The 15,839-nt window shown below is 47.9% G+C and overlaps 1 protein-coding gene across 2 annotated transcripts in view; it reads right to left on the bottom strand.

The window, feature by feature from the left end:
* Positions 1-2,304: 2,304 nt before the first annotated feature.
* The window catches only part of LOC135828948 (tetratricopeptide repeat protein 28-like), a 45,705-nt gene continuing 32,170 nt past the window's right edge, over positions 2,305-15,839 (bottom strand). For both annotated transcript variants that reach the window (XM_065341380.1, XM_065341381.1), the window contains 10 exons: positions 15,267-15,817; positions 14,694-14,897; positions 14,032-14,128; positions 12,170-12,252; positions 11,384-11,554; positions 10,509-10,749; positions 5,494-5,655; positions 4,559-4,635; positions 3,891-4,188; positions 2,305-3,352 (listed from right to left, as the gene is read on the bottom strand). In XM_065341380.1, coding sequence (XP_065197452.1) covers positions 3,288-3,352; positions 3,891-4,188; positions 4,559-4,635; positions 5,494-5,655; positions 10,509-10,749; positions 11,384-11,554; positions 12,170-12,252; positions 14,032-14,128; positions 14,694-14,897; positions 15,267-15,817 — 1,949 coding nt within the window. In that variant the 3' untranslated portion in view covers positions 2,305-3,287. The remainder of the gene's footprint in view (positions 3,353-3,890; positions 4,189-4,558; positions 4,636-5,493; positions 5,656-10,508; positions 10,750-11,383; positions 11,555-12,169; positions 12,253-14,031; positions 14,129-14,693; positions 14,898-15,266; positions 15,818-15,839) is intronic.

Here is a 15,839-nt window from a genome sequence, read left to right as displayed (position 1 = left end):
GAAAAACACAGAGACGCAAAGGACATGTGGATAATGAGCTATGCATGTCGTAGTAAATAAGGGGCGGCACGGATCTTAAACAGGCGGAGTGAGTTTTTTACGATTCCCTGCACCACACACTACTGTAAGTATGAGCTGATCCTGGCTAGGCTGTGAGAGAAGTAATAGTTGGATTTCTCGCCGGCCGAGCGCAGCGTGATAGGCGAGAAATGATTTCTCGCGAAACATTTTCAGTTGCAAATATGGCATCTGGTGTGTTCTTTATTGTCGCTTCTTTTCCTGACTTCTTCAGTCAGTTTTGAGTCTCACCAGTGTCCCTGCCCTCCCACCCTTCATTTCTGTGCATATTATCATTGCTGGTTTTATCACGTTTTGCCGTGATGTGCTTGCCATGCCTACATGATAGCCCTTTCCCAAAGGTGTTCTTTTAATTCGCACTTAGTGCTTTTCGCGTCCCTCAAAATATGCTGAAAAAGTGCTCTTTTTTCAGTGAAAACAGGCAAAAAGTGCTCTTTTTTCAGTGAAGTATAGCCACGATACATGTTCAGATACAAATGTATGAACCCAAGCTGAGAAATGAATACGCACTCTTCCATTTTTATGGGTCCACGAAAGGCAAAACAGGAACTAAAGTTCAAAAATCCCACTTTTTACAGCACTGTCTACATCGGGTACCGCGGGTACAAGCTTCACCAACATGTTGCCCCCAAAAACGCGGCAGGCCAAGGCCCATCGAGCACTCGGAAACTGTGATCGCATGCATGAGAAAACAGATTTTAGCACTTTTTCAGCTAAAAAAGCTCAAAAAGGGCGATATTCACCAAAAACGCAGTAAAGGGCGAAAGAAACGGGCTTTTCCAAAAAGGGCCAAAAAGGCCGAAAAAAGGGGCGAGCACCTTTGGGAAAGGGCTACTACTACATGATGCCTAATCGCCATTGGGTACATGTATACCCGTTTTTCCCTCACAACTGCGTCCGTCGGCGCGAGGGGTTTTTCCCGGCTGGCTCGGTCCAGGAAAATTAATCTGACGGTCCCAAGTGGTTCTGCATCATGGCCTATTTCTGCTATCCACTGGCACGCCTATTCTATCTGAGACACTCTGTTCTCAGTCCTTGCTTCCATACCTCACTCGTTATCCGGTTCACATCTGGCTGCGGCCAACTACCCTTCACTTTGTGTGCTGTCGCTATTGCCATGATTGCTGTCCATGTCTCTGTGTCTGCCAGTATAATGGTGGTTGATAAGAATATTATTAAATTAAAAGAAAGGAGCAAAATGTTACATGTGTTTGACCTTTCCAGCTGAATTTTATTTTTCCATGCGTATAGCGTGAGGTTCTCGATCTATGCTTTTTGCTGTAGCTCTATGCTTCTTTGCTGTTTTTCGACACTTTTCACAATTCCCTCTACTTGAACATGGTGAGAAGGGAACGAAAACGTTCGGTCACTAAAATTTAATTGGCTTTACTTGACTGTATGGATTGCGTCTGTGCTGACACTTTTCTTCTTCGTGCTGACACTTTTCTTTGAAATTGGATACGCCTCCAATTTTCCCTTAGATTGAAATTTATTAATTTTAATAATTGAGCCGAGTCACGATAAAAGGGTGCTTATGGCACGCAACATCAAACTGAGAAAAAACTCGTTTGAAAGTCGAGTATGCAATATTGAGAGTGCACATTTTCTTTTTGAATTCGATTAGTTTTCGTTGCCATTTATCAAGCTTTTTGAATGCGTTTTTTTGCAACAGAAGCAGTGATAATTCAGCCATTGCGCTGTATCCGTAACTCAGTTTGTGAAATGTTTGCCATAAGCACCCTTTTGTCATGGTGCGGCTCAATTACTATCGAACCTGGACCTGGCTCCCCAACCACTTGAAGAAGGTGAAAACATGATGTCGTACACAAATATGAAGGGACTCCAAGTACAAGTGAGTTTGTTAATGTTAATGCTGGTGCTTGTGATGGTGGTGGTGAGGGGGGGGGGGGGGGGGGGTTGTACATGTACAGTGTCAGTGGACATGCATTTCGCTGTCACCCCCCCCCCCCCCCCTCTCCAACCCCCCCCCCCCCCCCACACACACACATACCCCCCCCCCCCCACCCGGTCACCAATGAACATTGTTTGATTCAGGGACGACGAGGTTTTGCGCCGACCGCTCGGACATTCGTGATCTGACAACAATTGAGACACACTCGTCGGACGAAACAATCATCGCAGTGAGTGAGCGGACATCAAGCAGTGACAATACAACAAACAATCCGAACAGCACACTACACTGACAAACAAACTACACTGACGGTGTCGTAGCAATAAATACAATGCCAACAGCCTAATGTGTGACGCGTGGCAACACGCCTGGGTATAAAGAAATAGAATAAAACTAAGGCTTCTGCAACAGGCTCTCTAGGGTTTGCAAAGCACTCAAACTTTCTAAGAGTTGATAAATTCCATCGTATTCAACAGAATAGGTGACTCAAGTGTTAAAACAAAACAAAAAATACAGCTTGGATGCGGTCATAAAAATTAAAATATCTACTTTGACCATTGGAAGTGTTACATGTATCCAGACACAGTGTGGCATGTAACAGGATAATGTTACAGGTCCTGTTGACAGTACTGTCCTTAATGCATGGCGATGTTGGTAGTTCTGATGCATAACGAGAACGAGTCATTCGGCAGCAGGGAGGACCCCGCTCACGGGTCGGAAGCTGTGAACGTTTTCACAAGAGGCAGCATGAGGCATGAAGCTCAAAACGGGGAAATCTCTTTTGTTTGCCGTCAAGTTCATGCCCTCTCTCTCTCTCTCTCTCTCTCTCTCTCTCTCTCTCTCTCTCTCTCTCTTTCCGCATACTGGAGAGTGCAGAGAAGCCATGAGAGAACGTCCGCATTGGATGTCTGTGATACGTCAGTATACTACTGGTGATAACGCAGCAGTGCATTGATCCACAATACGATCTCACCATGGACCAAAACGAATTCAGTCTTCGGTTACATGGAAGGTTTAGTGGGGCACCGTACTAGCAACCTGTCACAGCATTGGCAGCCTACTTCTTCCTGAACCGCAATTCAGTGTTCAGTTTGATGCAGGGTTTAGCGTAGCACTGTGCTAGCAACTTGTCACAGCATTGACAGCCTACTTCTTCCTTAACCACAAGTCAGTGTTCAGTTTGATGCAGGGTTTAGCGGAGTACCGTACTAGCAACCTGTCACAGCATTGACAGCCTACTACTTCCTGAACCACAATTCAGTGTTCAATTTGATGCAGGGTTTAGCATAGCACTGTGCTAGCAACTTGTCACAGCACGACCGCCGGACGATGACTTACGGCCTGCACCAGAGCCTTCGTGAGCTGCAGTCGGAAACAAAACCCGGCAGAGCAGGAATTCGACACAGACATGAAAACCATGCACATGCATCAGTGTAACAGAGAAGCTGAATATCAATGTCTAGCAGGCCCAACATGAGCATAGACACCAGCACATAAGCAGGACCTGATGTCAAGTCGCACTCTGATGAGATATTTGTATACCAAACACAATCCTGCCTATGATTTGTAGAAGGAAACAGCAGGGAATATTGAGCATAGAATTCACACAAGGTAGCTGTGCCAGTGGGGCAGACCACGCTCAGGTTCAAGCTGGACAAGGGCTGTAGAATACCTGGAGGTGGAATCCACATCACCCCCCCCCCCCCCAGCCCATGCATGGCAGGTAATTATACAGGATGCTTCGCACACCTAACAACAACGCTCACGACAGAAATCAGATTCAAGCTGGACGAGGGCTGTAGATTGCCCGAAGGTGAGATCCACATCACACCCCCCATGTAAAGTGATACCCACTGAAATCTGATCAAATCAGTCAGCTACAGGTCGGGCGTCTCCTTACCGAACACAAAGGCGAAGATCTGCGCTGCGGCGTGCAACACGCGACGATCAGCCGCTGCCGCTATGGAGAAACCCGTTGCCTGCTCGGTGGCCGAGTGGATGAGCAGACCAAGCTGATCGAGCACTTCCGACACGCCGGCGTGCTGCAGTACCCACGTGGGCACAGACAGGCTGGGTGGATGCAGCTGCGGTGGCGGTGCATGCACTGGAGGTGATGATGATCGTCTACCGCTGCCGCCAGCGCTGCTGTTTTCAGCCACCGCTGCACGCTGATGAAGGTAATCCGCTGATTGCTGAAGCTGCGGGAAATCGCAGAGTGAAAAGAGAACAAGTAAAGTACTTGTAATCACCCAAAGGACACGCCATCAAACAACAGGAAAGCAATAAATCTGTCTGGCCTTTCATTTTTGCATGAAGTTTTTTTGCCAAATAGTCGTGAAACGGACGGAGAGCAAAGGATTAATTTGCGAAAACCGTCGGTCAGTGTCGTGCAATGTTATCGCATGAGCTGATCATTTAGTAACTGGTGGTCTTAGTGGACATTATAGCGTAACTTGGTCCTTCTGTTTTTTTTTTATAAGTCGTGAAACTCTGAGTTACAACATAAATGTAACCTTGTTTCATTGCAAACTTGTAAGGTGTTTTAGTACAGTGTCAGTTGTCACTCACCATAACTTGAAGGTGTTGGCTTGCTGTCGGCGTACAGGACATTCGGCTTAGGGCGAGCTGCATGCCAGAGGACAAGACTGCACAACCAAACGAAACCAAACAACACATGCAATATTGTATACAGTAATGACCCTGGACAGTTTGAGCGCGTCAGTCTGAACAGGCTTTACAGGAGCCCAGGCAGCCAGCCATGGATGAAAGGAAAATAAGGTATCAAAGGAGAGAGAGAGAGAGAGAGAGAGAGAGAGAGAGAGAGAGAGAGAGAGAGAGAGAGAGAGAGAGAGAGAGAGAGAGTGAGTGTGAGAGAGAGAAAGAGAGAGAGAGAGAGAGAGAGAGAGAGAGAGAGAATGTGACCGAGAAAGATACTAGCAAGAGTAAATAAGATCCCAAGAGTGTGCATATGGGGTCTCCAACGGCGAAAACTCACATCAAGTGTCTCAGGTATGTTTCGTACTTCGTACCACGAAGGATAGCGTGCGCGCAATCCGATTATCTGCCATGATCATGCTGGGGAGTTGCATACGCGCAGAGAGTTTCTGTTAGGAGTGCCTTTGTTATTAATCCGCTGCTCGCTAAAAATGAGCAGGAACTGTACAAAAGGAACACTAGACCATATAATGTAAGTTTTCGCCACCGTTGAACCCCATAGGGAGGGGATTGGGAGTTGCACACTCTCGGGACCTTATACTCTTGAGAATAGTTTTTTAATTTTTTTTATGAGTAATAGTTTTTTTAACAATGCAACACAATATTGTGGAAAGTACACAACAATAAGAGACAAGATCAAAAGGAAAGCTTTACAATAATAATAATAATAAAACAAAGCCTGTAAAATGTAAAGAGTTGAGAATAGTAGATACAAAGAGAGAGATACCGAGAGAAAAGCGAATGGATATTATGGAAAGAGGCAACAAAATCTCGCCCGCTAGCCTTACCCAGGAAGGCGTCCATCTGCAGAAAGCACTTCTTCAGCAATCGTGAGTCATCGTGCTCTGGGAGGACGATGGCACCGGCCGGATACTCCGGTGTCGGCGGCTGAACATGGAACCCACATGTCCTTAGAACACGACACCAGCATTCCTGACCAGCTGTCACACCTGAACAACAACACCAGGCAACACCAGCAACACCACCAGCAACACCAGCAGTAGCAGCAGCAGCAGCAGCAGCAGCAGCAGCGGCAGCAACACCAGCAGCAGCAGCAGCAACACAAGCAGCAGCAGCAACAGCAACAGCATGATTATAGTTATAATTGAACCAAGGACAATAGCGACATGTTGGAATTGCTTTGGGAAAGTACACAAGGAGAAATTGTCACTGTCCTACAGAATGCCTTGCTCACTTCATGGTATCTCATCGGGTACTTTAGCATACTTGCCAACCCAGCCAAAGCCGTTCCCTTACACACACACAGTTTCCTTTGGTTTCCTCCTGTTTCCCTTCTTTTTTCGATTTTTGCCAATTTCGGCCAGTTTCCCCCTTTCTTTTGTAAAGTTTTGGCCTGCAGTCCATTTTTTGTTCTATTTCTTCCCTTTTTGTTGTTTGCAAAGACAGTTCTTATGTTTTAGCATGATGATGCCGTTTCACTTCGTCCACTCCTCCAACACCAACAGAGAAATGGCGTGTATGTGAGCCATACTGGTTGCATTTCAATGAGCCAGCGGAGGATGAGGGAGTCGAGCGAGAGTGAAAGACAGCGGGAGACTTGAGCACCAACAACTAGTGCTGCGGCTGGCGGAGATGGTGCAGCAAGCACAGTTGCAGCTGCATCTCAACCCGCATCTGACAGCGAAGATGAACCTGGAGACGGAGATCTGGCTGGACTGACAGGCACTGAAGCAGCAAGTACGAGAGGTGGTGGTGGAGGTGGTGTGGGGGGGGGGGGAGGGGGTGACCAATCGGTACCCTACCCAGAAGACAGCTCCCAACTGGCAGGACGTGACTGCGCCTGTAATGGAGGCTTTCGTAGGAATCCTCATCGTTATGGGAGTCGGGCCGCTTCTGACGATGAGGATGTACTGGTGGCGAAAGCGGTTCTCATTCACGCGAACTGAAAGAATAGCGTATTGTATGTCAAAAGATATGCTCTTGCGAACCTTGCGCTGTCTGCACGTCACAAACAACCTTGATCAACAGCCGAACGCCAGACTACACAAGGCCCATGCCAAAGTAGATAGTATCAACGAGGCAGCCTCACCCTCGTACCATTTTCTAGAGATACAGAAAAGTGTTATTTTTCGTTCGCTGAGCGTAGCGAATGAAACGAAAAATGTATTCTTTTGCCAGCATTTTCACCATAGTTACGGCACCAGGATTGCGTCAGCTGGTTTTTTGTCAGTGTTCTCAAACTTTTCTCTTCGTCGTGGTCTTTCTCTTTTCGTGAGTGAACAAAGACCACATTACTACTGTGATCTGTATCTTTCTGTTGTGTGTGGGTGTGTCTGCGGTGTACGTAGAGGCCAGCTAGCTGGCAAAAATAAGCAGATTCCATATAACCGCACCACAGAGCGTGTTTCAATTGACGAGACCCTCATTCCATCCAAATGTCGGTCCCATTTAAAACAATAATCAAGAGTAGCTTGTTGTGTTAAAGTCGTCTTGCTTCCTTGCCCACTTCATCCTGAAGATGGTCAGAGTGACCGAAATGATGAGAAAGAACCGTCCGACTGCGTGAAGTAGCAGTGCATCCGAGTGTTTTGGCCAGTGTTGCCATAATACGAGTTGATATCAAGAATTCGCCACGCAAATGGAGATTGAAGCTGTGGTCTCTAGTGTGCTTGCCAACGGGGTATACGCGGCGAATAAGTGTGTACGCAGGCCGACAGCATAGTCTAAGAGAGTAGGGAGAGGCCTACAGTGTTGTAATGTCCGTAGAAGAAGGCCTGCACAGCAAGTTCCGCCGTGTATTCATGGACAACGTTTATAGCAGTGTGCCGTTGCTTACGGATCTTCTTGGTCTGGGAATATATGCTGTCGGCACCATTCGGCGCAACAGGCGGTGCCCGACATCAAGGAGTGTAGAAGCGAAAATAATGAAAAGGATGAAGCGGGGCGAGACCATTTACCGAAGGGGTGGATCGCTTCCTTGCCAGACGTGGAACAACACAAGTGATGTTACACTTCTGAGCACTTGTATGTGTACAAACGCCACGGGCAATGACTCTGTACGGCGGAACACGGTGGACGCAGCAGGCTAGCACGCCGTCATCAATGTGTAGTATCCCTGCTTTACAGTTTACACATGACTAGCAGTACATGTATTTTGCATGACTCTTATTGTTTAGAAGCATACAGTACTTCCTACATTTACGATTGTTCTTCCATGATCCTTGCATGGCGCCACTACACACTGGAGAGTAGCTAGACCAACACATATTATCAGTAGTCTTCATTGTTTCCAAAATACAATACTTGTGCCGCTATGCTTCATTTGCAAGAGGTCCTTGTGCAGTTGTATGGACTTCTCTTCACTGCGATATCAGTTTCATGCTCCAATGCTTCCTTTGTAGCACTGAGGCGTGCTGCGAGTAATCAATGGCATTTCCAGATTGCTTGCTACACTATCACATACATTCTTTAGCTGTTTTGCTGCCTGCTGCTTGTTTCCCGCAATAGACACCAGCTGAAGCTTCCTAGCTGGCCCCCTTGCCAACGGCCTTGTTAGATTCTGTATAAGTTCTCTAGTTTGTATCTCATACGTAGGAGTCGTGGTTGATTGAGAGCAAGTTCACTTAGGAATATTTGATATAAGATAACCTCCAGGCCGTGCCGGAGTAAGTTCTGAAACGTTCGTTGACTGACTGTGGGTAGTTGCCTCCTTGCCTTAGACCACGCACACTACAAATGTACCAGTACCACCTTGCATTCATGAGTAGCGCAAATACATGGGAGGCGTTGATTCCAATGATAAGCCTTGTACATACTCGAAGGTTCAGAGCGAAACAAGGAAATGGTGGAAAGTGATTCTCGTCCGATACATTGACCTATCTCTCACTAGCGCATGGATTCTGAAGAGGAAGGCATCACCACGGAAGCTATCACATCTAGAATTCAGACTTAAGCTGGCAGAGGAACTCATCGCAAACGTATCCTTCAGAAAGTGCCCGGACCGTCCAAGTCAAGAAGCTCGACTCTATGAGAGGCACTTTACCACAAAAGCGGATCGATCCCGTCGATACCATGCGTGCTTGCTGCGTGCACAACCAGGATAGAGAGCAAGAGACTACGTATACTGCTGCGATGAGTGTCAGCCACCTGTTACTATCTGCATACCCTCTTGCTTCACGCCCTTGCTTCACGATTTAGCACAAAGACACAGACAGTAATACGTCGGAGATTGTAACATTATGCGGTAAATAATTATTTCCTCCGCCATTTTGGACATTTTGCAATTTTTGGCGGGAAATGTCGTGCGAATTGCATAGCTTTCAACATGCTTTCAGAAGAAGAAAAACTTGTTCATACACGAAATCTCTCCTTGTACATGATTTTTGGCATTTATGGCCAGAATGTCAGATGACTGCATAAAGGTTCAGAATAATATTATTTAGGCTTGATAGGACTAAACAAGCTCTCCACCAGTCTTGCGCGGAACAATCCACTATGGACTGAAACATTTGCTCACATTTTAATGGGAACCTTTTGCCTACATACACACTATGACTGCAGTATGTGTTAATGTCCTGCTTTCGAACGGTGACAATGCTGGACAGCCTCTGTATGACTGTTATCAACTGTGAGATGCGTGCCGTACGACATTGGCGGGCTAATGAAATCCAACATCGTGAACAGCGCACAGTCACAACCACTTTAGTCCCTGCACGGTACTATCCAAGGAGGTTGGATTTTACTTTCCAACCGCAGTAGCTAACATGCAGGTGTGTGATGTCCACAAATTCCTTAGTGGCTAACAAGTCAATATAATGCAAGTGATATCACCCACAGGTTACCGACAGACAGTAGAACCTGTGGTTAACAACCACCCCTTGGGGCCAGACAATGCGGTCTTTAGTGACAGGTGGTCTTTAGTTACAGGTTTGCACTGCACAACCATGATATGAATGTGAGACGGTCCGTGCGAGTCGAAGTGGTCTGTAGCACCGGGCTGGTCGCTAGTCACGTTGGTCTTTAGTTAAAGGTTAACTGTATAATACAAGCGACATCACCCACAGCGTACCAACATAATTATCATGCAAGTGGCACAAATAAATACTCTAACTACTACAAGTAGAGTAAAACCTGTCAAGGTGACCACCTGTCCTGGAAGACCACCTGTCCTGGAAGACCACCTGTCCTGGAAGACCACCTGTCCTGGAAGACCACCTGTCCTGGAAGACCACTGAAACCAGGACCAAGTGATGCTATTTCCAGTCAAATGACCCTGGATAAGGAGACCACCTGGTAACAGAGACCAGGTTTTCAAGGTCCCTTGAGCGGTCGTCTTACACAGGTTTCACTGTAACTAGAGTACTGTCGGGCGCCGAAGAACGGAGCGCCGAAGAACGGAGCGCCGAAGAACGGAGCGCCGAAGAACGGAGCGCCGAAGAACGGAGCGCCGAGGTACGACCAGGCTAAAATTTCACCGAGCACAGCATGCGAAGGTACACACGGTGAATCAAGTGTGCATACACTGAAATACAGGAAAATAAGAACTGACCATTTATTTCTAAGTTCGTGACTATTTATTTTATTTATTTTATTTTATTCCAAGCAATACATGGCTGGGGTAGCCAATGACCACTTTGCGTGGCGATTGCAGGGTTTTTATAGCCAACCACGGCTGACAAGGAAAAGTGTACTAAGCGAGGATGTTACCCCCCCCCCCCCCCCCTGCCCAGTTCTTCGGCGACTGACAGTACTGTCATGTAAAGTGTAATGCAAATGACACCACGCACTAGTGACCAGCGTACAGTGGCTGTGACACTGGCCAAGTGACCAACCAACGGCTTACCTGAAGTCGTGTCATTGTGCACGGGTCCATTATCTGACGTCAAGTCTAGCCGCTCGATGCCGCTCTGCAGGGAGCTCTCGTCGGCAACACTGCACACACTCGTCGATAGGCTGCCGCCGCCACCGCCAGTCGGCGACGTCGGTGGTCCTTTGTTGACGCGCTGCTTGACGCTGCTCCAGGACACCACGGGTTTGCTGGGCGAGGTGGCGGAGCCGTCGAGACGCGTCAGTGCACGTTTGACCTGTAAGATGATTTTGACGTCAGCGTGCGTGATGCGAAGGATGCCATGAACAGAGAATAGCATATGCACACAAGCAAACAAGCAATGATATTCAGTCAACTTCGCTTATAACAACACTCGGCGGGGTCTCATTATGTGTATTACAGTTGGAAGGGACTTTGCTCTGGGCACAGAAATGCTGTCGTTATTCGCGAATTGTCGTTATATCTGCAGTCGTTATTAGCGAAGTTGACTGTAGATAGAAACAAGGCCAGTCAAGGCAGCTCCATACACAGATGTGTAGAGCAGCACGAGTCTACACAAACACAGGAGGTGAAGGGTAGTTGAGCTGAAACACGCATTTCAGCTAATCATCAGATAGCAGTATTTATATGGCGCTAGAGATACAAAGAGTAGGAGAGGGGAAAGACACAGAGACAGAGCGCCAGAGCGCCAGACAAATGGATAGACAGGCAGATGGATTGAAGGAGCAGCAAGCATAGAATAGACACAACAAATGTCTGCCTGCTAGCCAATTACAGATAGACAAACAGTGGAAAGATCTACAGAAACAACATACAAGCTAGATAGAAAGAAGAAGAAAAAAACAGTTGCAATGGGGTCAAACAGTACAGCCATTGGCCGGGAGTCTCACCAGATGCCTCAAGACATAGAACGCCCCTCGGCCACCATCCTCCTCCGTGTGCAGTACATGGCGCAAGTCCTCGGCTAGCCGTGGAGATTGATTGTAGAGCACGGTGTCCCTACCGAACAGCACAAACCCGGACCAATTGACGGGGTGCCAGTGACGACGAGAAGTTTGAACCTGGAACAAACGAAGAAAGGGAGAGTAGAAGGGATTGTTGTAGCGCCATCGGCAACACTTGGGTGAGTACTGAGTAGAGTTGGATTTGAGTACTGAAATGAAGGTAGATGCACACAGTAATAGCGGGCGCGCGGGACAGGTGGAAGCAGTTTTCAATGGGTACGGATATACCGTAGCCGCTCATACTGTTGTGATATGCCGTGTACAGTACACACGACCTTCTCACCAGTAAACAGGCGTTGGTCCAGCTACCTGCTACCGGCAGAAATAGGTACGCCCCCCCCCCCCCCCCCACACACTCACACACTCAAATCCCATGTCCAAATGCCACCTTCTTTTTCTCTTTTTTACACAAAACAAGAGTATGAACTTAGAAGTTGCGACTTCGGCGGCAATAGTCATGAAGTTGATTGTTCCAACTAGGAACACACGCTTCTTGCCGAACTTGACACTTGACTGACTCACGACTGCCATCGGGACAAGAGTATCTTTACACAATTACGTCATTGGCGACGCAAATAAAAGTATGCCATTGGCCGGGGAAAGAATCAGAAGTTCTAGAAGTGCAGTGCGATTCGCCAAACCCAACAACAAAAGATAGCCTAGATCCAATACCTTGTGCATGGCATAACCCAGAGCTCTGCTGGCACGACTGCCTCTCAGCAAGCTGTTGTAGAACGCAGCCATGAACAGTTTGCCTGGAAGAAGACCAACACAAAATGCAGATAGTCAAATTATCTAGGGTCCTTGCTGTATATTTTATAGCCAGGGGCAGTTGGAACTAGCAAGGCTGCTCGGCAGGGTCATGCGAAAGATGTGCCATAGCCTCTATTCTTTGGAGGAAAAAGAAGTCCCGTCAATGTCACATAGCAAACTGCTGATACACGCCTGAAGGCCTGAAACAATTCCAGGAGATTTTCTTAGCACTACGTACATCGAACTGTATACACGAACACAGCATTGCTGCGTTCAGGCGGGTGGGTTCAGGCAGGTAGGTTCAGGCGGGTATGTTCAGGCGGGTAGGTTCAGGCGGGTAGGTTCAGGCGGGTAGGTTTAGGCGGGTAGGTTCAGGCGGGTAGGTTTCATTATCCAGCACGGGGATAGAAGGTGTACATACCGTATCAGAGCATCTGGTAAAAGGAGAGCGATCGCTCTCGCGCGCCTTCACTCTCCTTATTTTCATTTTGGGCGCACTTTTCGTCGCGCGCCTTGAGAATTTCGAGCGCATCCGCATCACTATTAAGTGCATTCTGCAAACACTCAAATATTTCGTAAATCGGCTTCCTCTGAACGGAATTGAGTAATCGAAAGGTCTATTCGCATTAGAAAGTTCTCAGCTGTCGACTCCAACAAATCCGAAGTCGATCCAAGGTCGAATAACGGAGTTACGGCACTCGCAAGGTATTTTACGTCCCATTGCAAATTTTCACTTCTGCACTTGGGTGGCAATCATAATTTCGACATAAAGGATTTCCCTCTGTTGCGTGACATGTCGACAGTCCTTGCATGCATAGACCTGTGTGACGTCAGGCACAGGTTTTCAGCGTGCTAGCGGTCAGCTACAAAAGAAAGGTCTATTCGCATTAGAAAGTTCTCAGCTGTCGACTCCAACAAATCCGAAGTCGATCCAAGGTCGAATAACGGAGTTACGGCACTCGCAAGGTATTTTACGTCCCATTGCAAATTTTCACTTCTGCACTTGGGTGGCAATCATAATTTCGACATAAAGGATTTCCCTCTGTTGCGTGACATGTCGACAGTCCTTGCATGCATAGACCTGTGTGACGTCAGGCACAGGTTTTCAGCGTGCTAGCGGTCAGCTACAAAAGAAAGGAGCGTTCTAAATACTACAAAAATACCATGGATCTTAGCGGATTGTCTCAATTTCCCGTTGCGCGTCTTTTCCCAGGGCTATAGTGCCACTGCAGTCGCACTCCTACTGGTGAAAATCCCACTGGTGTGTTTCTCTTGCAAATAGCTTCCCAGAATGCTTGAGATTGTCAAAATTGATGAAGGAAAACTCAAGTTGTTGTCCCAACAGCTTTCATTTGTAGTGCGTACGGCGATTTTCCAGATCGAATTTGGCAGCTATTGGGTATTGAATCCGATTGGGGTATGGCAAGATATTGAAAAAATCCGTATTGTGCTTGCCTTGGATAGATAAGGCGAGCGATTTTTGTTGGGGGGGGGGGACTGCTCTTCCACCACTCTCCTTGAGAGGATAGCGAGAGTGATTGTTCACTCTCCTGGATTTTTCTTACACGAAGGTCTGCCGTATTATCGAGAGAATAAGCCGCACCCGGATTCTTGTGATGGACACACAGACATATTCCCTGTTTATCACGATCAACTTGGCCATCGTAGTGTAAGCCGCACTAAGCTGACTTTTAGGGGGTCAAATACTGGTGTTTAAAGGGCGGCTTATACTCCGGAAAATACGGTACATGAAAAAAAAACAGAGTGAAGTATTAACTAACCTGCTTGTGGTGAAATGGGCCATAATGGCATGACCACACACGACACGCCACTAGCCAGGAAGCTGGTGCACAGTGCCATCATTCCGTCTGCACTAATCTGAAAAGAGATAGACAAGTGTGTTGTATACACAGGTGCACGGACACGGTGCAACATGGAAGAGCGCACACAGACGCACGCACAGACACACACACGCACACATACACAGAAGCATCCACACAGACATACCCATGGATGTACACAGACGCACACAGTCATACACACATGTACACAATACACACACTCCATATTGATAGAAGCCGCTGCCGCCAAAACCCCCCACAAAAAAAACACTATAATGACCTCAAAGCAAAACCTTCCAGATCTCAGACCACAGAATCTCCCCACACAGCTGTCCAAAGTACAGAAAACATGTGTTTTCCAGACCGTGTGCCAAGTGGAGTCCTGCATTGACAAACAAAGATTCATGCACCAAAGTGCTGTGGATCAAATGGGACATCCCTGGATCAAGCGGAATCCTGTCACATCAGGACAGTTTCCACTGCGCCAAAGGTTTCCGGTTAGGACAGGTTTTAGTGCACTTGGTAAAACGGTTCACACTGCACAATGACCCAGCTGATAAAGGCTAGACATCCTCTGATTACAACTCTCCTGTATCACTCACCTGTCCAAGGCCTGTAGAATGACAACCACCCAGCACCACCACACGCACACTGGCCAGCTTCATCTGCAGCACATCCACTGGTGTCAGAAGCAGCTCCGACAGGTCGGCAATGCGATCGTCACCCAGCTGGGCGGCGGAGTCCGTACCCGACGAGTCGTCACCGTCGCTCGCATCCCTGACTGCACCTCTTCCAGAGGACGGTACCTGTGGCCAAAGTCATTGTCAGCACACCGACACAGCATAACTGTTACTGCTCATAGCTATATTGCAGCTAGATCAGACAACATCACATGCTTCAAAAGCAAAAACATTTCACTCGGTGAATAATTACGCCAAAATTACATGTACAAGAATGGGAGTCTACGTTGAAAGAAAATTCGTCCAAGGGCCACAACAAATACTGGAAACCTCGACAAGATCAACATCTGTCCGGCATTGAATTTAGTCCGACAGCTTATACCCATGTATCCTCCCAGCACTCTCCCAGCGGTATCTGTGCTACACTAATCAATGGAAAAGAATAAAGCCATCCGAATGCCAAAGGTGGCACAAAGCCTCTCGAGATGATCTCACCGGCCGTGCTCCCAGCACAAACGTTGACAGCTTCCACGACACGTGCGTACACAGGTGAACAAGTCGCGAGCCTGGCGCCATCTTGAGAAACCTCTGTTTGGTTGCCATGGCACCGGTGAGTGCGTGCGTTCCCAGGATCTCGGCAACGGTGCCGGTTTCGGCATCGCCGGCGGGCAGCGCATGCCAGGAGTACATATCACGGAAGACGTTTGACACCGCCGGGTTGCTCATCACCAGGTAGTTCTTATTGCTGCCACCGCCACCTCCACTGCCACTGCCACCACCCCCACTACTAGCCGTGCTTGTGTAATGACCGCCACTGCTGTTTCCGCCACCACCACCACCACCACCGCTACCATGAGACGTGGACAGGTTGGAGGCTGCACTGGAGGCCGTTGTTGTTGCTGGAGGCGGTGGAGGTGTGGAGTGATGCGAGGACGATACGCTGGTGGATGACGAGCCGCTCTGGCCACCACTAGCTCGCTGTGTCCTATCGGAGTGATGGCCGGTGCTGAACGATGATGGGCTGCTGCCTGAAGCTCTCCTCGTGTCTGCAGCACAAAATGAACAAGA

Source organism: Sycon ciliatum, chromosome 12, assembly GCF_964019385.1.
Source record: "Sycon ciliatum chromosome 12, ocSycCili1.1, whole genome shotgun sequence".
Classification (NCBI taxonomy): Eukaryota; Metazoa; Porifera; class Calcarea; order Leucosolenida; family Sycettidae; genus Sycon; species Sycon ciliatum.
Note: the sequence above shows the minus strand (reverse complement) of the source record. Positions and strands in the feature narration are given on the sequence as shown.